This window comes from Pteropus vampyrus, unplaced genomic scaffold (assembly GCF_000151845.1).
Source record: "Pteropus vampyrus isolate Shadow unplaced genomic scaffold, Pvam_2.0 Scaffold48, whole genome shotgun sequence".
Classification (NCBI taxonomy): Eukaryota; Metazoa; Chordata; class Mammalia; order Chiroptera; family Pteropodidae; genus Pteropus; species Pteropus vampyrus.
The window spans coordinates 5,292,793-5,319,622 of NW_011888829.1; the positions used below are offsets into that span (position 1 = coordinate 5,292,793).

General features: G+C 39.1%; 1 protein-coding gene across 1 annotated transcript; it reads right to left on the reverse strand.

Moving 5' to 3' along the window:
- On the reverse strand, positions 1-26,814 carry BPGM (bisphosphoglycerate mutase). The gene is made up of 3 exons (XM_011359533.2): positions 26,692-26,814; positions 14,730-15,391; positions 1-211 (listed from the first exon to the last, which is right to left on the reverse strand). Exons 2-3 carry the CDS (start codon positions 15,328-15,330, stop codon positions 33-35), a joined length of 780 nt encoding a protein of 259 aa, XP_011357835.1. The 5' UTR covers positions 15,331-15,391; positions 26,692-26,814; the 3' UTR covers positions 1-32.
- Between the last annotated feature and the right edge of the window lie 16 nt (positions 26,815-26,830).

Genomic DNA, 26,830 nt, shown 5'->3' on the forward strand with positions numbered 1-26,830 from the left:
CAGCTATTCCTAGCCAGCACTTGGGAAAGACTTTATTTTTCAGCTTTTTTCACTTTTCCTTGATCGTCTACTTTCTTAATGGCTGCCTGGATGGCCTCCTGGTCACCCAGGAACTGGTGAGGCCCAACAGCATGCAGGTTCCCATCCAGTTCCAGGAGGATGGGGACGCCAGTAGGAAGAGTAATGTTGATAATGTCTTCATCTGAGATACCTGCAGGTCGAGAGAGGAAGGAACAAGGCATTAAAGACCACCCAAGAGGAAGTTCTGTTTAATTGTTTAACTACACATTTATTTAGTCCCGTATTAACTGCATGTCTGGAACCATGCCAGATACTGTGAGGTATTCCAGCTATAGTTCCTGGAAGCTAAGAACTTCTCAGAAGTTAAAACAAAACAAAAGAAAAAAGCTAAGACAGAAATGCACATCACATTAAATCTTAGGGCAGTAAATACCTTTTAGGGCAATCTGTTCCTAGTTGTTTCCTACCTAAATCTTAAAAGAATGAAGATTATTCTCTCCCTGCCCACATTTGTGTTACTAATTTTCCACAGGAATCAATCTTGAAAAATCTGAAGGTGAACCAGGAAAGTTTTCTGGGTTTCCCCCCACCCCTTTTATATGTTGTCCTCAGGCTGGCTAAAATTAACCTCTGAATCTAGTTCAATAGATTAGAATGCCGCTAGTTTTCCAACACTGAGTCAGCCTGGAATGCTCTGGGCTAAATCCAGTCAGGAGAACCGCTTCCCCAGCTGCTAAGGAATCCCAGTCAGGGGAATCAAGAAAGGGTTGCGCCTCATGCTTTGTAAACAGGCCTCATTCTCCTCTGTCCCTTATCCCAACTGATAGGAAGGGAAGGCAAGTAATGGACGAGTCATCTTCAATTCTTTCTAAAATAAGCTGAATTACAGGTAATGCAACTTTAACCAAAAGAGCTGGAGTAAGTATTGTAGTAGTAGCGGCGGTAGTGATAATATTTGTATTATTATAACTACTTTTAACAATAAACAGCTAACATGTACTGAGTCCATTCTACATGCCAGCTACTCTTTATATGAATTAACTCATTTAATCACTGTTGCAATCCTATGGGGATATGAGCTATTATTTTTGCATGTAACAAGTTCTGGCACAGAGAAGTTAAGCAAACAACTCAAGATCACACAGATAGTAAGTAACAGCGCCTGTATTCAAACCCAGGTATCTGTAACTACTGTAGGATGTAAATCCTTCTGAGTTCTTCTGAGTTCAAAATGGGCAAAGAGAAGGGAAGAGAAAAAAGGTGAAATTCTAATAAAGAACTACTCGAGTGGTTGGGATCCAGTGCTATGATTCTGTGACTTTTGGCTTGTGCTACAGGTATGACCATCGGTTAATTCAAATGACAGAGTACACTGAACTAACTGCTAATAACTTTTTCTGCCATCATCACCTCCCAAGTAGAGGTGAACCCCTGAACTCTCCTTGGAACTTGTTCCACCTAGATCCTTTCTATTAATGTAGAACAGAAGCATATGGCAGGATGTAGAAGTCTATCTACGTCACAAAGGTATGCTTTTAAAATAGATCATTTGAAATTTTGAGTAGTTTCGGTTGCCTTTTAATTTGCTTAACTCCATTTCTAGACTCAGGAGAGCTCCTTAAGAACTCTTATGCACGAACTACACATAAACAGCTATGAAACAATGGGAAGTACACTGCCCATCTCCTTTTCTCTCCCTTAATATACTAACTATATAACTTTAGGCAAGTAACTAACTTCTCTACGCTTTCATGCCCTCTGTCAAATTAAAAAAGAAACACACACTCTTCTACCACCATTACAAAGAATGTAGGGTAGGAAGAATGGACTTAAGGGGGAACATACATGAAAAAGTATAGCACAGTAAGTGTTTCTTCTTTCCCTATAGGAATTCTATTTGAAGTAGAAGATTTAAAGGGTAGGCTACTAAAACATTTCTCTGCCCTGCTAAGCCCCCATCTCTACACTGCAATTCTACACAAGATTACCACCCCAAAGTAAAGCTGGCAAGAACAGATAAATTCAGACCAGATAGCAAGCTAGCTCTTTAACGGGGAGAATTCTAACATGCTCTGACTCCATCAGGTCAGATCTGTCAGCTGGATGCACAGCAGCTGCCACGTGCATCCATTGGAGACAGAAGGAGCAGAATTCAACAGCATGTGGTTTAGAGCCAGGTAACTGCTGAGGCTTTAGAACCCAGTAGTTCTCACCTCAGATCCAGGGGAAGCTCTGAAGGTCCCTAGGCCTAACTCACTCAACTAACCAGTAACTGAGGACATATCATATGCATAGTAGTATAGGGAAGGACACTTGTGACCTTAGCCAGGATTTTACCTCCATTGAACTATTTCGTCATTTATAAAACAAATGAAGATAGTCTCTTCTGGCAAAAAAGTTCCTCTATTTTATTCTGAATGGTTAAGAAAAGCAGAGGTACTTTAGAGACATGAGAAACATGGGTATATTGACTAGTATTTACATTCATCTATTGCACAAGGACCGTGTTTTATTTGTCTCCAGAGTCTGTAATCATTGGAGAGAAAGATAGATTTCACAGATTTGTTCAATTAATCTAAATTAAATTCACCGTAAAAATCAATTTGGTAGGAGAAAACTATTTAGCAAAAATGATGATGTTCGACTAATGTTTACCAGGAGAGAGAGAAATTATGACTGTACACATGTATCAGCATCTCAGATTCACTGCTTATTGTGTGTCTTTACAACATCGCCAACTATTAAACTTTACAAACGTTTGGATCCAGGACTTTATTTTAAAATAACTAAGCTTCCATTTTTATTCAACATTGTACTAGAGGTTTTAGCCAGGGCAACCAGGCAAGAAAAAGAAATAAAAGGCATCCAGATCAGAAAGAAGGAAGTAAAACTATGTCTATTCTCAGATGACACAATCCCACTAAAAAATTATTCAAACTAATAAACAAGGTCAGCGAGGTTGTAGGAGATAGGATTAATATTTAAAAAATTAATTGTATTCCTATACAGTAGTGATGAGCAAATCAAAAATTAAGAAAAGAATTCCATTTACAATGGCAACAAAAAGAATAGTATGCTTAGGAAAAAGTTTAACCAGAAGTACAAAACTTATACTCTGGGAACTACAAAACATCATTGAAAGAAATTTAAAGAAGACCTAAATATATGTAAAGACAACCCATGTGCATGGATCGAAAAATTTAACATTATTAAGATGTCAATATTCCCCAAATTAACATACAGATTCAACATAATCCCTATCAAAATCTAGCTGATTTTATTGCGGAAATTGACAAACCGATCTTAAAATTCATATGGAGATTCAAGGCACTCAGAATATCTTGAGAAAGAAGAACATAGTTGAGAGACTCACACTTCCTGATTTCAAAACTCACTACAAAGCTACAGTAATCAAGACAGTGTGGTACTTGCATGTGGTATGAGGTACTTACACAGTATAAACATACAGAGCAATAGAATAGAACTAAAAATTCAAAATAAACCTTCATATTTTTGATCAACTGATTTTCAGCAAGTGTGCCAAGACAATTAAATAATATATACTTTTCAACAAATGGTGTTAAAACAACTGTATATTCACATATCAAAGAATAAGGTTGGACCCCTACCTCATACCATATACAAAAATTAACTCAAAATGGATCAAAGATTTAGATGTAAGTGCTAAAACTTCAAAACTTGTAGAAGGACACATAGAAATAAAATCTTTATGACCTTGAATTAGGCAATGGTTTCTTACATTTGATTCCAAAAGCACAAGCAATAAAAAAAAAAAGATAAACTGGGCATATAAAAATTTTTAAATGTTTGTGCTTCAAAGGACGTCATTCAAGAAAGTCAAAAGATAACTCATTGAATGGGAGAAACTTTTTGCAACTCACATATCTGATAAGAGACTTGTATCTAGATAGAGTACATAGAGAACTATTACACTTCAATAATAAAAAAGACAAATGACCAAATTTAAAATGGGCCAAAGATCTGAATAGGCATTTCTCAAAAAAGATATACAAATGGCCAGCAAGCACATGAAAAGATGCTAAACATCATTAGCCATCAGGGAAATGCAAATCAAAACCATAATATGATATAACTTCATACCCACTAGGATGGCCATAATAAAAAAGTCAGATTATGGGAAAAAAAAAAAAAAAAAAGCAAGTGCTGGTGAGGATACAGAAAAACTGGAATCCTAATATATTGTAAAAATTGTATAAAATGCTATGGACTTTTTGGAAATCAGTCTGGCAATTCCTCAAATAGTTAAGCGAAGGGTTACCATGTGACTCAGAAATTTCATTCTTAGGCATGTACCCAAGAGAAATAAAAACATGTGTCCACACAAAACTTGGACATGAACCTTCATAGCAGCATTACTCATAATAGCACAAAAGTGGAAACAGTCTAAATGTCCATCAACTGATGAATGGATAAATTAAATGTGGTATATCCACACACTGGAATATCATTTGGCAATAAAAAGGAATGACGTGCTAATACATGCTAAACATCGATGAACCTTGAAAACATTATTCTAAGTGAAAGAAGCTAGGCATAAAGGACTATTGCATGACTCCATTTATGTAAAATGTCCAGAATAGGCATATCTATAGTGACGTAAATAGGTTAGTGGTTGCCTAGGGCTAGAGGCAATGAGAGGACTGGGAAGTGACAGCTGGGTATAGGGTTTCTTTTGAGGGTAGTAAAAGCGTTCTAAAATCAACTGTGGTGATGGATCGACAACTCTGTGAATATACTGAAACTCACTGAACTGTATACTTTACAAAGGTGACCCGTACGCTATGTGAATTCTACCTCAATAGGCTGTTAAAAAAAAAAAACACTACACAGATCCAGAGAAGTTAAACAAAACTACTCAAGCCTCCAAACTGTTACAGTAGTATAATGGGATCTGGGTTGTTTGTTTGTTTGTTTGTTTTGTTTGTTTGGTTTTTAAATTCCCAAATCTCAGTTCTTTAACTCTTGTCATCTGCCTCATCTACAGCACAAGGAGAGAGGAGAATGTTTACGTGCATGCACTGCCCTTGGGAAGGGATGCGTGCTAACTGGACACCAGCACTCAGTGCTCTCATGTTTTCGAGGCTAGTAAAGGATGTGAACAGATCTGCTTGATCCCCTTGAAATAACTAACAAACTACAAAGATAATGAGCCAGGGTCAGGGGTTGAAGTCTGAGACCTCAGAAAAGAGCTCTCGTTTGACCACGGCCTCAGTTCTAACCAGGTCTAGGAGGTCTTCTCTTTAACAGCGCCACTCTCAAGCTCAGGCCTACGGCTTAGATGTGCAGGACCAACTCAAAGCCCACTAAACAAAGGCCATGAGAACTATGACATTTCACCTACAAAGGAAGGCAAACTCAACAAAAATAGAAACATTTCCAATAAAGTTGACATTCCATTTACGTGACTACTCAAGCCATTCGCACAGCAAACTAATTACTTACAAATATTTAAAATACTTAGACTGGTTAATAATCAGTCGATGAGACTTAAATTTTAAAATAGCGAATTAGGAAAAACCACAGTGAAGCCATTACTCATTGCTCAATTTTAGCATAAGTCACATTCTTTGTCCTAAGGCAGTTAAGCAAGCAGAACTCTGAAGGCTAGAATAATGCATCCGCACTGGATTAAACCAAACTGAATCAATACTATATTATGTAACATCGTGTTACAAACGCATTAACTGGAACATCATATGAAAGTTTTGTACAGCGTCCAGGAGTGTTTTGAAGGAAAACATCACAGAGTTCCACCCTGCATCAACCCCTCTCCATCACTCCTCCTCTGTCGCTGCCCACTTATGAACCCCCAACCATTGCCTTTAATTCCTGAATCTTCATGTAGAAGCATCTAAGAGTTAACTGCAATCAATTTAAATGACTAGGATATTTTTCAAGTAAGAAATAATGAAAGTTTAGTAATAAGTCAAAGGGGTACCAACTCGAGGCCAATAAGGGGAGAAATTCAAACAACCTCATTTTTCTGCATACAGGACTGACTTCAAAAAGTCTAACCTGTACCTACAAGCAGCCCCCTCTTCCAAGTCACTGTAGCAGGAACAGGAACCACAGTTATTAAGATCACTGTATATATACTACAGCACTCACACTTTGCCTTCTGTTAGAGGTGGCTGTACAAATGCTCATTTCTCCCACCAGGATTATAAGTTCCTTGAGTACAGGGACCATGTTTTATCTATCCCTGTGTTACTCATGCTCTTGGAACAGTGCCTTATCCACTGCAAGAATTTAGTAAACGTTTGTTCGACTGTAAGAACTGCTATTATGTGTTGGATGCTAGGATCCAGAAATTATTTAGCTACATGATCCACCATGACAACGGTATGTATTAGATGAATCTACTTTTTACATATAAAACGAAAGTATAAGGAATAAAATGTTAACTAAAATCTAATGCATAAAGCCTATACATGAAAGCATTCTAAAGACTCTGTCAGAGGTGCTGTATTGGCTGAGTTTCAGAAAGAGATCAATATGAAAAAATAAGCTCCTCAAAAGTAAGGACTTTGAGGGTCTAATTCTAGGTACTGTATCCTTACACCAAGAGTACCTGATTTAATGGACCTTTCATACAGAGCTGAAATCAATGAATCCGAACCCTTTGGGCTTTCAAATCAAATCTTGTCTTCTGTTGAAGCCTTGATTAAAATCTATACTCCCTTCATTATCTTACCAAGAAAAAGAGAGTGTTGAAAAGGTTGAACAAAAGCTTGTTTGAATTGAGTACTAATAAACAATTCAAATTAAATTTGTCTTCTGTGTATTTTCTTTGGTTTTCTCTGAAGTATTTGCTCAAAATTTTTGAATATCAGGAAATAGGAGAAAAGATGTTTGGGGAGACAGATGTGTTACAGGACAAGATAAAACCCTACTTTTACGATGGATATTTTGGGGGATTAGAAAAAGAGGGAAATGGTTTTGATCAAATCACTCAACTGTGAGGTGCTACCCATGCCTCACTTCCCTCTCCCAATCGATTAAGTCACAATTCGAACCCCAATGATGGGTGATTTGTGATAAGAGTTCTGTATTCTTCTATTGCCAAAATAAGAGTCAACACAAGAGATTCTACATTATGTAGATGATCTACCTATCTTAAAATATAATTCTTTAAGGTTTCAATGCTATATATGTACGACTTAAAGAATGGCTGGGGAACAACCGGAAATGGGTTATTTGAATATCGTAACATGATGATGGAATGACAGTTTCTAATTAAGAACGAGGTAGAGAGAAGAATCCATTTCACATCGAATTTTATAGTTAAATAGCTTACGAATTTTAAAAATAAAGGTTTCCATAGATCGATTATACTTATAATAGGAGAAAGCGTAACCATACCAACTAGACTAGTATTTGCTTCACAGAAGAGAGGACTGAACTTGCTGCTTCTGAAAATATCACACTAAAATGCCAAAGGTAACTGACTTGTCTGTCTCTGTCCCCACAGCGAGTCCCAGCTGACCTTTCCTCCCTGATTCTCTAATTTCATCTCACCACTTCTTTGCCTTGTTATGTGGGCAGCTGCACGCAATTCTTCCGAGATCAAATCTGCCTTTCATGAGCCTCTTGCACGCCACTCTTATTCCAAACTTGAAACTGCCTAGTCCTGTGCTTGAACCCAGACTAAACAATCCACTTCCGCTGGCAAGATGCAGACGGCATCCAATGCTTCAGTTCAGAGCCTGGCTTTTCCTTCAGTGTGGGCTAGCAGGAAACAAACAGGAAGTGACTATGCCAACCACAGAGAAAGAAACACACGCCTGTCTGGAACGCTAAAGAACAGGATGCTTTTAGATACTAAGCCTGGGTTAGGAGCTTTCAGGGTGGTGTTCTGTGAGGAGTTTTTCTGAACCAGTCAGAGGTGGGTGCTGCTTCAATCTGGACTTGTTAGGACAGCACAGGTAACTGTTTACACTGCTAAAAATCAGTAAAGCAGTCCCTTAAGTAGGAATTTTCTTACTGTCTAATATTTCAAATGTCCGTTTTAAGTCTTTCTTCTGAAAGTATTAAGAACTACTATCAAGTTAAAAGCAAGGCAATCTCAAAATTATATATAATTTAAGAGCTGAGGTATTATATAAATAAGCCATTTGATGGGGTAGAGGCCATCCCGATCAGGCAAGAAGCCTACCTACCCTAGGCACTGACATGTGGCTTCTGTGTTGCAATTCTTGTATAAGAGCGATACCTAGTTATGAATCAATTGCCTCACGCTGTGCCTTTCTGCTCTGACTCCAGGAGGTCATGTTGACCTACTCGTAGACTATGTGGTTGTGAAAACGTAAAAAGATAGATGGAAGGCCCAGTTAAGAAAAGAACTCAGAATTTGGTGACAAATAAGAAGAAATAGTTTGGGGGCAGAAAAACATTTACTAAAGGAGCTCACAGCCTCTTAGTACAAAACTTCATTGTCCAGCAACTTATTATGAAGAAGGAAGAAGGATTTTAAAAGGTAATTCCTTATACTGACCATGGCTTAGGTGCTAAATAGCACCAACAGCTCCTGAAATCTTGAGAAAGAATAACAATGCCTTCCAGGTTAGTTTTCAAAGGTACAGGTAGGTGCACATAGCATACAGCACATTTAATTCTACTAATTGGTAAACTAGTCTATTATTGTAAAACAAAGGTAAGGTCTCAATTAGAGCAATGGCTGTTTCACTGGATAAAAGTAGGTCATTTTAAACTGAGTTATAATTTTCATAGAGTAAAATTCACCCTTTTTGGTGCTCCTTTGCATTCTACCCTCCTCCACTGATCTGTTTTCTGACCAAATAGTCTTACCTTTTCCTGAATGGCATATAAATGGAATTCCACAAATGGCATAGTGGCTTTTTTTTTAACAACAAAAATTTCCTCACAATTCTAGAGATGTTGTTGTTTTTCTCTAAGGCCTCTCTCCTTGACTTATAGATGGTTGTCATCCACCTATGTCTTCACATGGTCTTCCCTCTGTATGTGTCTTTGTCCAAATATCCTCTTCTTATACGGATACTAGTCATATTGGATTAGGACCTGCCCTACTGGCCTCATTTACCTTAATTACCTCTTTAAAAGACCCTATTTCCAAATACAATCACATTCGAGGGGTAGGACTTCAATATATAAAATTTCCACTACATAGTTTTCTGAGCCTGGTTTCTTTTACTTAGTGTAATACAACTGAGATTCATTCATGATGCTGGGTGTATCAGCAGTTTGCTACTTCTATTAAAGCAGTTGCTTTGAGCTTAATAATCAATGACTGATCAAATGCAATAAAAAAGATGACGTAGATACACTAAATAGCAGAGTAAAACATAGTATTTAACCATAGCTTTCCAGTGAGTTCAGAGCCTTGTTCTAGTTCCTACATTAAACAAGATATGTATGTATAATGCCTAGAACTGTGCTTGGCATACAGTATGCATTCAAAAAAAGGGCCATCTTGTATAGCTGTAGTAAGGAACACCATTCACAGACTACAATGTAAATGCCATCCAGAGACTACAACGTTAGGGTAATAGCAGTAATAATTTAAGACTGAAGTAGTTCCATCAAATTACCATTTTATGGTTTACCTCCCCAAGATGCTCTTGATTCAGTTTTTTATAACATTGTATTCCAAATGAAAAATAGACCAAGGGAAGGGCTACTTTTCCAAAATTATTTAAAACAAAAAAGCCCAGGTGGTCATCGTGTGCAGAGACTCAGTGAACTGGATTTGGGCGGAGTGTGCAACCCCATCTAATTTTCATGCTCACGGCCAAGTCATCTGAGGTCTGTCTGGGTTTCATTTTCCTTCAACAGCACCTGTGTTCTTTCCCACAAATAGAAGAAGTATCTGACTGCCTACAGAATAATGTCACAGCACCGGAGAGTTAAGAAACAAAAGAATGTCTTAAGAATCAACAGTCTCCATTGAGGAGGTACATACAATCTAGAATAAATGAGTAACACTAGAATACTCTTACTAGAAAGATCTTAAGATTCTTTGAGATTTCAGGGTCAATCAATATTCTGATTAGTTATTTGGATCATCATTCTTTCTACCCCAAAGTTACAGTCTTTAAACAATAAGAAAGTATTTTGCGCTTATGGGACATACAGAATCTGGTCACACCCACTTCAAGGATTCATTCTTAATATTAATGAAAGCTAACATCTTTAGAGTAAGGTGACCATATAATTTATCTTCTGAGTTGGGCACTTTTGAAAGTGAAAGGAGATGTTATTAATAATTGCACTGAGATAACAGGTATTAACCAGAAAGTAGGGGTTATGGTCATATACCTTTACATTAAAAATAATTGGCAATTAGAGGTAAATTCTATGATATGTTTTTAACATAACACACAAAAAAATTGGCAAGTAGCCCTTCTTATAAGACAAAAATCTATATTTCCCCACTAAAGTAAGAGAGTCACTTAATTTTTGGAGTCTTGAAGAGTTAGCATCCAAATTCAATGGAATGTTTTCTTATAGGCTGAGAATTTACCAAGTACCACCTGAAGCCTGTAACTTGAGCTCTTGAAAGTTACATATGGCAAGATAAGAGGTCTAATGTTGATATTTCTAGTCCAGTGAGCATATACATTCAGAATAAATTTTAAAGGGGCTGAAGTCTCATTAAATTAACAGGAATGACATGGAAGAAATAACATACACTATTTCTTCTGATCTTGGGAAAGTCACTTATGTTAATTCCTACAACTGTGACATAGAATACTTGGATTTTACTCTTTAATGCATACTACAAGAGAAATTCCATTAGTGGAAAATGGCATTCAGAGGACTCCTAAAACAAGAGCTAGCTAATTTATGAAGTGATCCTAAAATCTACTCCAGTGTTTTTCATGCACGTGAAATAATTTCTTCCATGCTAGGCATGGGAGCAAGAAGTCACTATAGAGAATTATAGCAATGTCAAAGAGCTCCATGAATCTTAACAATAGCACCACCAGGGGGTACTATAGGCCCAAAAGGAACACCATTCACAGACTGAATGTTCTACCCAGGATGTGTGAGCCAACCTAATGTCTCCTTATGTCTCCCTATGGACAAACCTCAATCCCTGCATGCACTCCATTTGTCTCCCCAGCTATGGGCTTGTGCCTAATGGCATACTCTGTCTTTTCAGTCAATTTTTCCCCCCTGAATGTCTGCCATTCACCCTGGTCACCAACCCTACCATTTCCATTCCTTATGGCCATCACATACACCTCCCTTCTCCCCTGCAGACATCTGCCGCCCCTACACCTTTTTCCGCTTTCACACACTTCCTACTCAGCTCTCTTTGTACAACTTAGGTCTTCCAGCATGAACACCACTATTTTAAATCAATTATTCTCCAAATAAAATATTTTCTATAAAGCCTGTTTATAGTGATAAGGATAGGAATTATAATTTAAGGTTGCTTCAATTTCGTTTATCTCTGAAAGGTAATTTAGTTCCACCTTAATCCAACTTAAAAAAAAAAAAAAAAAGACCTTTCAGAAGAAAGGTTAAATGAAGGCCTAAAGCCTGCTAATTTCTCAGTGATCCCTGTAAATCCATTTCTGCCCCAATTGTCAAGTTGCATTTCAATTTTTTCCTTCTTCTATACTCCCCATTCACGCATTTCTACTGTTACTACTTTTATATATTTGCCCTAAAGCACTGTTTTCTAGGTCAATGTCAAATCCTTTGATCTTTCAGTCCCATCGATTAAATTATTTTTGCAGCTTTAATGAGATGATTCATATACTACTATTCAATTCACTCACTTCAAGTGTACAATTCAATGGCTTTTCGTACATTCAGAGTTGTGCGGCCATCACCACAATCAATTTTAGAACCTTTCCATCGCCCTGACAGGAAACCCCGTACCTAGTGGCAGTCTGTCTTCATTCCCCACCAACCACCCCGCCACCTCTGTCCCAGCCCTAGGAAACAACCTACTCTCTGTCTCTCCAGCTTTGCGTATTCTGGATATTTCATATAAATAGAATCTTTTGTGACTGACTTCTTTAATTGTAACATGGTCCCAACATTCACCCATATTATAACATGTATCAGTACTTTATTCATTTTTATTGCTGAATAATATGCCATTGTATGGAATTTAATTTACCCAATTATCAGTTGATGGGCATTTGGTTTGCTTCCATGTTTTGGCTATTATGAATAATACTGCTATAAAGGTTTCCGCACAAGTTTTGTGTGAATATACATTTTCATTTCTCTTTGGTATTTCTATGGGTTGAACCCCCCCTCCCCCCGCCAAAAAAAAAGATATTTTGAGGTCTTAAACTTCAGTACCTCGGAATGTGACCTTATTTGGAAATACAGTCTTTATAGAGGTTATCAAGTTCTCATAAGGTCATTAGGACGGGCCCTAGTCCAGTATTATCAGTGTCCTTACAAAAAGGGGGCAATTTGGATAAGAAATGGACACACACAGGGAGAATGCCAAGTGAACATGAGTGGTTGCAGTGATGGATCTACAAACCAAGGAACCAAAGATTTCTGGGAAAACCAGAAGCTATGAGAGGCAAGAAAGGATTCTCTCCTAGAGCCACTAAGGAGAGCATGACCTGACCAAAACCTTGATTTAGAATTTCTAGCCCCCTGAACTGTGAGAAAATTAATATCTGTTGTTTTAAGTCACCCAGTTTTTGGTACTTTATTACAGTAGCTAATACAGGTACTAATTCAGATACATATCTATAGCTGGAATTGCTGGACCACATGGTAACTCTATATTTACCCAATGAGGAAGTGCCAGATTGCTTTCCAAAGCAACTACACCATTTGATTGTTTTTCAATAAATTATTAATAGTTTCAAAACCTCCCTCAACTATAGAAAGTAAACTTTTTTATGCGTAAACTGGCCTTCCACAGGTAATTCTCCCTGTACCCCCACCATGGTGACAGTCTTCTTAATCATCATTTGTTAAACCTTTCTATTTCCTTCAAAAAAAGAACAGTAACACATAGTTCAATCATCAGTGCCCTGATAGGAAGGGGCATCTAGAATGATTTATGGTTGGGGCAACAGAATAATCTTACAGAAATGTAAACCTGAAGATAGGAGAGAAATGTAATAACGTCAGGAAATTATTTTTAAAGGGAGGTTTTCCTAGCTAAGACAGGGAAGAAAAGAGGATCCCAAAAGTGATGATAACATTTCCTTTAGAGAAGGGAGTCTGGCCACAAAGCGATCTAATTCCCATCTCTGGAAAGAACTGGCATGTGAGAAAGAATATATCTTCTGACAGAAACTTTGAAATTCTGAATTTCAAACAATAAGATACTATAGTCCAATAATGATGAAGTTATACATCACTTAATCAAATATCTGACTATTCTGAACAAGGAAGAATAGAACTCTTTATATTGTTGAGTAAATAAGATATATACACATACACACACAAACAGATCGAGCGCCATGTCTAGCCCATAAAGTTTTTAATAGCCAATAAAGTCTGTAGATTTTAGATTTCTGCACGACTAATGGATGCAGGTTATATGAGTAATGATTTGGCTCTTGGCCGATGTTATAAAAATTAGGGGTAAAAAACACACGCTAAAAAGTTTACAATACAATCTCATAAAGGTCACTTCATTTTGTTACCAATAACCTATTTTCACTTACTTCACATACAAGGTCAACCTCCTCATTTTTCATACAGAAAAGTAAAGCAGAATGAAAAAGGAATGTTCTAGAAATGCACTCTAACATCAGTAGGCTAACTGCTGACAGTGATGATAGACAGAAAAACACCAGACAGAGCGGATCATTCAAAAAGCACAATAGTCCGAGATTATTTAGTGGAGGGAGAAAGGGGGATGAGAAATCCCCTAAAAATGTCACAGTGCAGTCACTGATGCCCGAAACTGGTGAGTTTGAGTCCTCAAATGAGTTCATTTAGTTCACGTTACTTAAGAGAAAGGCAACAATACAATACGTTTTGGAATACATTTAGAATGCAACATCAAGCAGAATTGAGGCTACTGATTATCTCCAATAAGCCATCTTTTTAGTTTCCTCCCCGCTCACTTTCTCTCAATCAGTGACTAAGCCTAGTCTGGAAAGGACTAGAACAAAAGAATTGTTCAGAATACCTAGGTCTGAAAACACAGCAATAATTGCTTAAAGTTGGAAGAACGTGAGATAATTTTAACTTATCTTGAAAGACTCAAGTAAATAAATTTACTTACCATTTCTACAGAAATGCCTTCCTTCCTCAGCCTCCTTTCACCTTGCTACAACAAAAGCCAAATAATCCTTTGCATCAGAGGTTCTCAAAATGGAGAACCCCAGGCAGCAGTATCAGCGTCACCCGAAAATTTCTTAGAAATACAAATTCTCAGGCTGGAACCTCACGCCTACAGATTCAGAAACTCCCAGGGCACGGCCAGCAATCTGTGGTAGACCAGGCTCTCCCTCCAGGTGATTCTGATGCTAAAGTTTGAGAACCACTGCTCCAGATAACATGAATATAAAAGGCAGAGAATGTTTTATTTATAGGGCAAAAAGACTGAAGTGACAAAAGGGAATAGGCAAGGAAAGTCTCTTATGTAAATTGTGCATTACTAGCTTAGAACCATGTCCTTTCTAGACCAAAGCTCAACTATCACATTTAGCGACCTCTAATAAGTTGCTAAAGATGGTACGCACCTTCCAGATGTTTCAGAAGTGCCCTACAGCTATTTCCATGAGCAGATATCAGAATGGTTTTGCCACTTAAGACTTCAGGAGCAATCCTTTCCCTCCAAAACGGGAGGAGCCTCTCCAGAACATCCTTCAAGCTTTCAGATCGTGGCAGTTGATCCACAGGTACGTCGCACACTTTATACCTCCGGTCATTGTAGATTTCGTGGTAGTAAGGATGAGACTCATCGATGGGTGGCGGGGTCACATTGTAGCTTCTTCTCCAGAGCCTCACTTGTTCTTCGCCATGATTCAAGGCCATTTTCTCCCTATTGAGACCAATCAAGGCTCCATAGTGACGCTCATTCAGACGCCAGGAGCTTTCCACAGGAACCCACTCCTGCCCCAGCTCTTCCAGGATCAGCCAGGCTGTGTGGATGGACCGATTAAGGATGGACGTGAATACAAGATCACACTCAAAGTTTAGCGCTCTGAGTTGCTTCCCACAGTTCCTAGCTTCCTCCAATCCTTCACTGTTAAGTTTCTGATCCACCCAGCTACAAAATCGATTCTCTTTATTCCAAGCACCCTCTCCATGTCTTAACATAATCAGTTTGTATTTGGACATACTGATGGCTAAGTGACCCTTGTGCCTTCAAACGGGCCAATGTTCAATGACAGAAATACATCTAGAAAGAGAAGAAACAAAAAGCATAAGTTATATTCCTCATTTAACTGACTATCTGGGAATGGAAGCACAACTTTACAACATTCAGTTTCTAAAATAAACTAAGATAATTCCTTTGAACAGTTTTGACATCAGACATCTGGCAACTCATACACTATGGCATATATAGGCCTATTCTACAGATAACTAATTACAGGGAACCTAGTTGACTTAAATTTTCTGATGGCTAGATAGCATGTTAATTGTATGATGCAAAATAGCAGAACACTTCATTCTAATGGCATGCTGCATTTCCACCAGATCAAAAGGCAGTTTATGCTTACAGAAAAGAGGATTTAACAGAATGAGTTGTAGGTGTCTACAAGGATGACTAGTAGCTGGGAACTCCCAGCTCTTAGCTTAGCAGCTGACTCTAGACTGAAGGCATCCTTCTTATTCTGATTTCTTCTAGTGGAAAAAGAAATATTTACCAGTCTCACCTATTACAGAAGTTATTAAACAGGTTAATTCAATAAACCACCACATTTATCTGATGTGTAAATCACTGATTGGTGGCAACTAGCTCTTCAATGCCACAAGAAAACTAGGAAACCTAGGTCTGAAGACGCAGCAACACAGGTCACACCTCATACGAGAAAACCTAAGGTTCAACATTCAAAAAACATTAAAAGTAATTTAAAGCGACATTAACATGGAACATGGTACTCACCTAAATAGTCTCTCCCCTGCCTCAATACAGAGTTTTTGGCGGGAATAAATCCGAATGTAAAGCAAGCTATCAAATGCAGGCAGCTGAGAGATGCTGCCTGTAGAAACAGATTAACAGGAGCAGGTCTGTAGGAGTAAGAGGGAACTTGGTGATAAGGAGGCCCTGTCTCCTCCTCCCCACCCTTCAGAGAGCCTACACACGCCAGCCACATCTCAGTGGGAGAAGAATCTAATAAAGTAGAACAGGCAACCCTAAAGTGTTCTGAACGTGTCAAGTTGAGCCGCTGGTCCAAAGACCTGCTGGGCCCACTCTGTCCCCCAGAGAAAGTGCTGCCAGGCCTCATCGGTCTGCCTTCATGCTCCTTGCAGTGGACCCACCTGCACTGACGAATGCTGCTCAGTTTACATGCCCAGCGCTCTCCACCTCCACCCCAGCGTCTTCTGCTCTGAGGAGTAAAGATTATATGCACATCGGGGCCTGGTCTTCTGCCAGTCTTGGCAACTTCCATTTTCTGTCCCATTTAAACTGTGATTCAGTTATACAACAATCAGTGAGAAAGTTAATTGGAATCCAGATCTAGTTTCGCCCTTTCTTTAGTAATTCCTAGAGATTCTGAAGGGGAAAAAGGCTTTAAAATAAGATTTCATATTTCAGTGAAAAGCAAACCGAGGACATGAGGAAGGAAGCAGATTGAGGTGATTTGCAAGTAGCTGAAAGGCTCCAGCAGATAGGTTTATGATTTCCCTTTCTCATCAAGCACCAGGTTTGAAGCTTTAGTGCATGGAGAGCAGGGAAGCACGAGATCACTCCAAGAGCCTGAGCTCAGGGCTCAGGTGAAGCCGATGCCTCTGCTCTAAGCCCAGAGCGACATAAGGGTAGCAGGAGAACAGAAAATGGATGAAGGTGTCTGGGCATTGTTTGGCTAGGTGATTACTGGTGCCCAGAAACAGAATAATAATGAAGCTAATGAAGCTCAAGCTTTAGGACAACTCACTGGAACAAACTCCTTCTAAGGCACAGGGACAGACCAAATAATGAACTCACATGGATGAGTGTGAGTGTGCGCATGTGTGTGATTTACAAAAGAAACATATTTTATATTGTTTCTTTAAAGAGCCCCATCCACCAGGTAGTAGAAGCTTCAGGCCCATCAGAAACTGAAACTAACCCCTTATAACATTTATTGTCTTGCTTTTTTTTGGGGGGGGGGGCGGGGTGCTGAGGAGAGAAACGAAGAAAAGAGAAGCTATCAACCGTTCCTTTACTTTGTCTTGTCAAGTAAGAAGCCTCCTTACACTAATGAGCCATTTTCCCTTCATATGGAGAAGGGTATGATGGACAAATTTTGTAGACAGAAGCACTTCTCCAACATCTCTTGATTATGAACTCTACCCACAAAACAAAAAAAAATGTAGCAATAACATCAATGAACACTCAGGCTTTGCAGTATTTCAATCTGCTACATTTGCTTACTTTTGTTTAAGGAATAAAACAATCTCTCTGTTTTTCCCCTCAAATATATATATACTGGAGCACAGCATTAGTATGACAGCCACAAAGACCGTACAAATACGAACTCATCACTCACTCTGGTGCACAGGGGGTGAATACAGAGTAAGGTCCCAAGCTAGCGCATCTAGCTCAGGCAAACAAAAAGACACTTCCCTCTCTCCTTGCTGCTATCAACTGACTTTTCCCATTTAATTAACTGTTGAATACATACAAACGCGCCGTTGAGGTTGAAAACTGGCGATCTTTAAGATTTCAGTCATCGTGAGAGCTGGTATACCAAGCGTTTGCCAACAAATACACAGCCTAGACAGCTTGGTTTAAAGTGTAAGGTGTGGGCTGCAAACTCACATGCCTCACTGGCCAGACAGATGTGTGAAGAGCAGCGAGGCAGGGCTAAGGGATGGTGGGAACGGTGGTGAACTGCAGAGCACACGCGTGCTTCTCTGATGGATGCCACTCTTGTGTAAATGGATGAAGTTCTTGTATAACCTGGTCTCACTGACCTACAGGTACCATTCTTAGAACTTTTCTGGAGAACAAAAAGAAGATGGATTGCTAAAACTGAAGACTGGAGAGAATGCGAGACATTGTCAGACCATAGAGAACCTATGAATTCCGCTTTGTTCTTAGTGTAAATAAATGTCTTTTAAAAAATAAAAATGATCATTTAAGCTCCTGAAAGTTCATATAAAAAATAAAAGGACGTGTGGCTACTACTTAACTCCAGCCCATTTCCCTGTGACACTAAAGAAGTGGGGTTCCTAAATTTTCCAATTTTCATAAACATTGGAAATGTACATTTTTATATGATATATGATATAAATACTGGTGACTAATTTGAATACATTTTTTAAATGTGAGCTAAACAAGATATGTCTGCAGGCAAGATTGAGTCTGCTAGTGTGTGACCTGTGACTTAAAGGGAAACCTCCTCCTGGCAACATATGATTGAGGAGGCCACCATGCCCAGATGGTCAGACCCCAAGCTTCCAGGCTCAAACCTCAGCTTTCCTCTGTTATTGTCCAATACACTCTTTCAAAGGACAGACCTTCTAATCCCCGTGTGTTGGACTTCCTCGTCCCTGACCCTCCGTCACCAAACCCATTGCCACAGCCTTGCAAAGTCCCAGCTCTGTAATCAAACTTCCACTCAACTTTGGACTCTCCCTGGAATGCTTCCTCCAGCTCTGAGCTGTAAACCACGCAGAAAATAAACTAAATACAAAACTACCCCCCAGGTGTCTACTACTCTCTTGAGTGGGTAGTGTATGTGCCCCATATTCTGGGAGAGGAGCAGGTGACAGGCAGGGTCCTGCTCCCTTTCCATGGGACTTCCTGATGAAATGCTTCTACCCCATCATCTTTTTTTAGACGGGAGAACTTTGATTCTGAGAGTCTTGCTATGTTTAATTGTAGCTCTCTTTCCCTCATTTATTAGCTGTAAACTTCCTGTAAACTGAGCACCTTATTTAAAACCCTCAATTATTTCCTGTTGATCTTAGGACGAAGTTCAAAATCCTTAATGTGACCTGCAAGGCTGCGGTTTTTCTTATTATTTCCTTGAGCATGCCGTGTTCTTTCTTGCCTTAGGACCTCTGCGCATACTGTATCCTACACAGAATCCTCATCCAGCCCATCATCCTCTCCACTGTCACTTCATTCCCATCCTATTTTAGGTAACCTCTAGCCATCCCTTCGATCAATCAAAATATAATGCAATCCACATATATACTTTGAAACTTTCTAAAAGCCACTTTAAAAAATAAAAAATAGGCAAAATTAATTTTAATAACATATTTTATTTAACTCTACAGGTTCAAAATATAATCATTCCAACATATGATCTCTATAAAATTCTTAATGAGGTATTTTATATTCTTTTTTCATAGTAAATCTTTGAAATCAGGTGTGTATTTTATCCATAAAGTACATCTTAATTTGGACTAGCCACATTTCAAGGGCTCAATAGCCACACGTGACCATATTGAACGGTGTGGCTTTAACGCTTAGCTTAAATGTTATTTTCTCTAAGCTAGTGGTTCTAAAACTTTACTGTGCATCAGAATCACCAGCAGAACTGGTTAAAACAAACTGCTGGGCAACCCACTTCCACGGCCTGACTGAGTAGGTCTGGGGGTGGGGGTGGGCCTGAAATGTGCATTTCTAGCAAGCTCCTGGTGATGCTGATACCGCTGATTTGAGGACCATGCTTTGAGAACCTCTGATCGAGGCAGACTTCTCTCACGTATTGGGATATAGTCAGGCCTGCCTGCATACACTCTTATGGCACCCTGCTTTACAACACTGGGTGCAGTTGTGATGGGTCGCTTGTGACATATTTCTTGTTCAACGTTTATGTGTCCTGCAGACTGTAAGCTGCATTGTGGCAGCTGGTCTGACTTATTGCCATAGAACCTATCATGACACCTGAAACATACCTAGGTACTTAGTAGGTGTGTTGATTGAATCAAAGTCAGTTAGACAAAAATGATTATATTGTGCTAACAATGCTAAGGCTTAACAGTTTTAGCAGTAACTGCCAAAGTAAAAATAGTCAGTTGGCAGGCCTGTGATGTTAGAAAGCTTTACTCAAGAATTCCAGTGTATTAAATGGCAAAGCTAACACCAAGAATAATCATCCATTACCTTTTTGTACCCTTTACAGTTCAGTATGTTCGTGAATGGCCATAGCCTTCACAGAGAAAAGAGAGACTGAATAACTTGTTCAGAAATAAAGAGCCACTAAGTGGCAACTCTAGGTCTTCTTCCCCCAATACCTCAGCTCTTCCTGCCTCGCCACTAAAGACTTTAGAGTCTTGGTTTGAGGATCTAGACTCACTTGGCTTCGCTTCACAGGAGCATCTCCAGTCACAACTTGTCTTTCCAAACCCAGGCAGTATTTCGTAAAATGAATACAAACAAGGCGAGTATAAAGGAGGGTTCTTGAGAAAATCCTCAAGGCACACAGGGAAGTTGGGCAACAGTCACCCCAACTTACAAAGAAGTATCATACTAAGAAGATATACTCTCCAACCTCAAATTAAAAACTGTTCTTTTTAAAAATCAGGCTTTGTTTTTTTGTAAAGCTCTTCGCCCTGGAGTTGGTTCTTAAGGTTCCTCATTTATCACTCAACAAGGGTTACCAACACTTGAAATAAGCACTAATTTTAGTCAATGATTTACTTTATACCAAAAACGGGCCACACAGGTCACTGAATTATCATACCCCAGGCTTTCTTCCTTTTTAAAGTATAGTATAGCTCAAAAAAATTTACTAAAAAAATGTACTTTTATATGTCTGCATCTCATCTTCCGACCTCTCTGCTTTGCTGTTTTGTTTTTCCTTCCTTCTAGCCATGACTTTTTTAGTCCCAACACTTAACTTGTGCCCACTCTACTGAAATGGTCTCAAAAGACTGCCGATTAGTTATTTCTTACTAAGTGGAGACCATCTTCTCTTAGAACTCACACTCTGAAGCTGTCTCCTTCCATCAAGGAAAAAATTCCTTAAGAGTTTGGTGCTGCATTTCCACCAGTTTGTCTATTGTTATGGTCTTGGGTCCCTGTGTTTTCCTACTCACCAGTAATAATACTATGATGATGCAAATATCATATGATGTCGTAGCAGAAAACATTTATGGAGCCCTCACCATGTGCTTGGGGACTATTTGAATCCTCAACCACCATTCAATAGTGAAGGTACTATGATTATCCCCATTTTACAGATGCAGAAACTCAGGAGGAGAGGTTAACTTGCCCAAGGTGACACAGATTGTGATTGGCAGACTTGGAGTTCAGTCACAGACTGGACCCCAAAGCCCAGAGTTATGCCTTGAACCACTCTGCTACATTGCCACATTGGTACCCAAGCCTATGTCCTCGATCCTTGGAAACTCAACTTTCCTCACTACTAAATCATATTAAAACTAATGATTTATAAATTGACAGCCCCAAATACTCACAAGTGTCCCCAGTCTAGTCAATTATTTCTTTGAATATGTGTTACGAACCCCATTTGAGCGTGACACAACGTTAGGCCTGTGAAGAATATACGTGGATTGTGTCTTCAAGGAACTGGTGAGGAAGTGATGTGTGTGTGTGTTTGTGTGCGTGTGTGTGAGGATCGCTAAAGCAGAGAGTAATCCACACCATATAGACAGCACTTCATTCATAAGGAATGTGGAAAAGAGAGATTATGTCTGAGTAAGGCTTCACAGACATGGCACTATTTCAGCTGGATTTGGAAAGATGTTTAAGATTTAGATTTATAGAAAAAAGAAAAAGAATTTTAGCCTAAGGGAACACTGAGTAGAGGCAAGGAAATAAGTGCATATGTTAAATGGTGACCCATTCAAACTGACTGGAGTATAGGTAGGGTGAACGTATGTCCTGATTTGCCTAGGACAGTCTTGCTTTAGGCCTATTTCCCCAACATAACTATTATAGGGTCCTTCTCACACTTGAATGTCCCATTTGGAAAATTATATGATCACCCTAAGTATAGGTTATAACAAGGAAGTAGGAGGAGACTAGCCTAGAAAGATAAGACTGAATAGTGGCCCTACAAGGGCCTTGTGCTAAAGAATGTATGTTCTTCTATAAATATTGGGATATCATTAGAGGTTTAATAACATGTATTTTAAGAGGATCAGGCATCACTTACAAATACAGAGAGAGATGGGGAAAACCAGGGATATGAATATTTGTGAGCCTTGTGCAATAATTCTGGTAACATATAATGAAGACCTGCACCAAGATAATGGCTGTTGAAATGTGATGGAGATGAAAGTGAAAGACACTATAGCTTAGCTCAGGTGTTGGCAGCTTCTCTATAAAAGACCAAACGGTAATTTTCTAGGTTTTGTGGGCTATATGGTCTCTGTTACAGTTACTCAATTCTGCCATTGTAGCTGAAAGCAGACATAGACAATGCATAAATGTATAAACGAGGCTGTGTTCCAACAAAACTTTATGTATGAACACTGAATTAGAACTTCATGCAATTTTCATGCACAGGAAATGTTGTTATTCTTTGATTTATTTTAACCGTTAACAAATGTAACACCCATTCATTGTTTGTGGGTAGTACAAAAGCAGGTAGCAGGCCTGAAGCCCTTACTTTGCCAGCACATGGCCTAGCAGGATACCATACTCAGATCTACTGATCTCATCAGCATTTTGACTCTTTAAGCATCCTGTCATGGGATAATCCCCACATTATTAAATCCCCTGATTTTATTCTTGGCCAGAACAGCAAGTACCTTGAGTAATGGAATCCCACTCATAATTGTTTTTATTCCTCACAGAATACAATAATGAGAACATTTAAATCAGTCTGAGTAGTTTACTTTTGCTTAACTGAATTATTTAATAATGGGGTTCGAGATAAAACTAAAGGGAAAATATTATACATCTTGTTAACCAAACTTCAAAAGGATAATCTGTCATTTTGACATACTTTACTTTTATTAGACGTCTTCATAAATTATCATGGTGCCTCACACTTCAGGTGAGTGTATATTTGCTCAAGAATAGGTGCTATGCAATTGCCTTGGCAATAAAGAAACAAATAGGTGATTCAAAGGAAACACACTTTGCAGGTAACATATTTCCAAATATTCTTTGCCATAAATTTATATATTCATATCTAACTTGGATATAGAGCTAAAAATAGTCTTTCCATAAATGCCACCATAAAATTGAAGTTATGTTTCAAGATCAGCATCCTTTTGGCAAAGCAGGGATGGAGAGGGTTGGAAGGTAAGGGACTGGTGCACATGCAAGGCATTGCATTTACTGAGCTTCCTTCTATACTTCCAGAATCTCCAGGTAGTTTCAATGAATGTAGCATAACAATCTTGCTGCTGCCTCCTACTCCTGCCCCACATAATTTCACATACCCCTCTCCCCATAACTGAGGCTTGTCCTGTCTCCAAATTAATGCTCCTGGGATATTGCTTCCTCTCTACCTAAGGTGTTTGAAAAGTAATAATGTCTAATATTCTAGTATGACAACTCATGAACAGCTGGGGAAAATTACACGATAAAGACCAGCCTAAAAATTTAGTTTGTTTTCTGTTTCCAAAAATTGAGTAAGAAATGTAATTACTGATATACTGTTGAAGTAATATAAAATAAGGGTTACAGAGCCAGAATTGCTTTGAACTTAAATATTAAATATTCAAGTGCTACCCTAGATCACTCAGATGTTTTCTCTGGTCCAAATTCTTACTGCATAATTCTTAACCCCCACTCATTACAGAAGATGGGCTGGTTAGATTGGAGAAGAGAAAAAAAAGAGAGGTGAACCATGTTTCTGATAAATTAACAAGAAACAGTTCTTAAGGGAAATGAAATCTGGAGCTCAGTTCCCTAGACCATTAACAAAATACGCCTTCCCCGAAATCAAGCTCAATATTAAAACTTCAAACGTGACTATACTTAAAAGTACCTAGTGTCTCACCAACTATTCCTTTTCCTAAAGTCTCACAGGAACTTTTCCATTTGTATTTGCATTGTAAGAAAACCTCTTTACCAGGAACAACTGCTATCACAGGTGTTTTCTTAGGTACTATAGCCCTGTCATTCTCCAACTTTACATCTACTGACAAACAGCCCTTACTGATCACTTGTTACAAGGGAAGCAAACCATAGCAGGTAGACCCCTATTCCCAGGGATGAGATACACCTATGGAATGAGATGTGTGTTTGCCTGAGCATGTTGCTTGTTCCAGCCTGCATGGCATCACAGATGTGTACAGCACCAACTCATGACACCTCCTTCCTATCTCTGGTTACTTATTCTCCCACATTAGTAGCTTCTGTCAACACAAACTATTTCCACCAAATCCCAAGAGTCTGAAGTAAGAAACCTGGACATCAATCCCAGCTCTGCTACTTATTGACAGTGTGATCTTGACCAAGTTATTTCAATTCCAAAAAGATGAGAATAATGAAATTACTCTTCTCAAGGGGCTATTAGGAAGATTAAATGAGATTACAGTGACATCTCTACAAAGGAGTGAGAGGTAGTCTGGGTTGCATGGAGCAAACTTTGACTAACACATGAAGACTGGCACAGACCTCAGGCCCTGGAGGCGATCCTACTTTGCTGATGGCATTAGGAGAAGCTAAAGCTGAGAATAAGGTAAAATGAGAGTGGAGGTAAAGAGAAAAATCTTAAATTAGGTAGTGGAAGGAGGAACAAAACCAAATGGTATGGGCGGGGGGGCAGGTGATGGAAAGATACTGTCCTAGAAGCATACCAAATACTAAGCAATATTCTACAATTTGAATGCTTCAGTGTAGTAGCTAACATTTAATTTACATTTTATAAAGTTTTTTTTTTTCCATATTTGCGGCCCAGTTTCAGTGAAAGCTTTTGTTACTAAGTAATTCTTTTAGTCCTATTTCCTGATATAAACATCCCCTCATGCCAGATTTCATTCCAGAGATGTTCAAGAGACCTATCAGTTCGAACATTTGTGAGTCTTCTATTCTCTGGGCACCGCACACACACAGATGAAGGCATGGCTGAATTTAGTATCAGTCATTCTTTAAAATAAAAGATGCCACTTAATTTCAACCAACTGTAGAAAGCAAAAGAGGAAGAGAGACTGAAAGATCCACCCAAACACTAACAGTGGTTGCCTCTGAGTGATGGAATGAAAAATGACATTTTCTACCACATTATACTTTTGTACAATGATTATTCAGTACAATGACCAAATTTTCTACCATGATTCATTTAGTTTGGTTTAAATGTGGACACAAAAGAACAGGTACTCCCCTTGTAACTAGGAACTTCTTATTTGCTAACAGATTCGTACAGAATTTACTGCAATGAGATTTTGTTGATGTACTCGTGGTGGAAAATGTCTAATCATCGTTATTTTAAAACAGACTTTTATCACAGGTGTGGACCTCAGAAATAATCTAATGCAACATCTGCTTTTTAAAGATGTGAAAATTAAGGGCGAGAGATTTGGAATGATTTGTTTAAGATCACACAAATAGCAACAACTTGAAGACTAAAATCTAGGTGTCGACTTGCAACTCAGAGCTTCTTCCACTACACCATTTGTTTGAGTTATGATTCTCTTAAGTCCACCACCATTTGAGGAGCATCTTGGTGTGTGAGGTGCTACAAGAAAACAAAGATGGAGAAAACCTACTCCCTGGCCTCAGGGGAGACAGATTGTTTTAAAATAAAAGACAAATTGACTGTGTTCTGCTTTTATTATAAAACCTTAGCAGCTACTGGTGAAAGACAGCATTTGATTTTTTTTTCCCCCAAAAGTCTGCATTCAGGCAGTTAACATTCTGGTACCACTCAACAAGCTATAAATCCTCCATAATTTGGAAGGGAGGCGGTATAGCAATGGGAGTTATAATAAGTTAGCTAACAACTAATTACTCTTCAAAACTTAACTGTGAACTTTACTTCCATTAAGCATTTCTATTGCCCTTCTCTAGTTACACAGCCCCCATACCTTTGAAAGGAGAAGAAATACATTTACTGTTTCTATTTTCAGTGGTTGCAAGAACCTGTGATTTAGCTCTAAATTTGAGCACCACATGAAACCGCTGCAGATATTTACCTCCTTCTCCTTTCGCGGTATTCACGTTTTTTCTATCTACTTAGACTTCGGGGGCCACGTCTGCCATCTCCCTAAACAGAGTGGCACGGCCCTGAAAACGCATGGAGCTTCCTTCCAGGAGCCTTACTATTGAAGGGGGGCTCTGCCACAGTGTTCCTGAGACGTCCAGGAGAGATGAGTTCATCACTCCCTTCAACTCCTCTTTTTTCTTGCCGTCAAGACAGCACTACCATGGCGAGTCCTCCTGTCAGCTGACTGATCTGTGACTCCCAGAGAGGCTCATTCTGAGAAAGGGACAGCAGAGAGAGACCTAGGGGATACGTGACGGTTGGCACTTGAGGGGCAGACGAGCGAGCGCCAGATTCAAAGAGTGAACCGGAGGAATAAAGAACTGGCCTTCCCGCATCTCAAAATGAAATACCACCTCACTTAAAAATGAAAACGTTCTCAACAGCAAGACTCTAAAACAAAACCACTCACCTGCAAAGAGGTCACCAGCAGCAGCCGGTCCTCTGCGCCGTGGAGGAGGCAGCGCCGCCTAGGACTCATCACTGCCGCCGGCATCGACTCTCTTTTCTAGCCCGGGCGCCAGAGGGGCAGGTCCTAGCGCTCTGCCTAT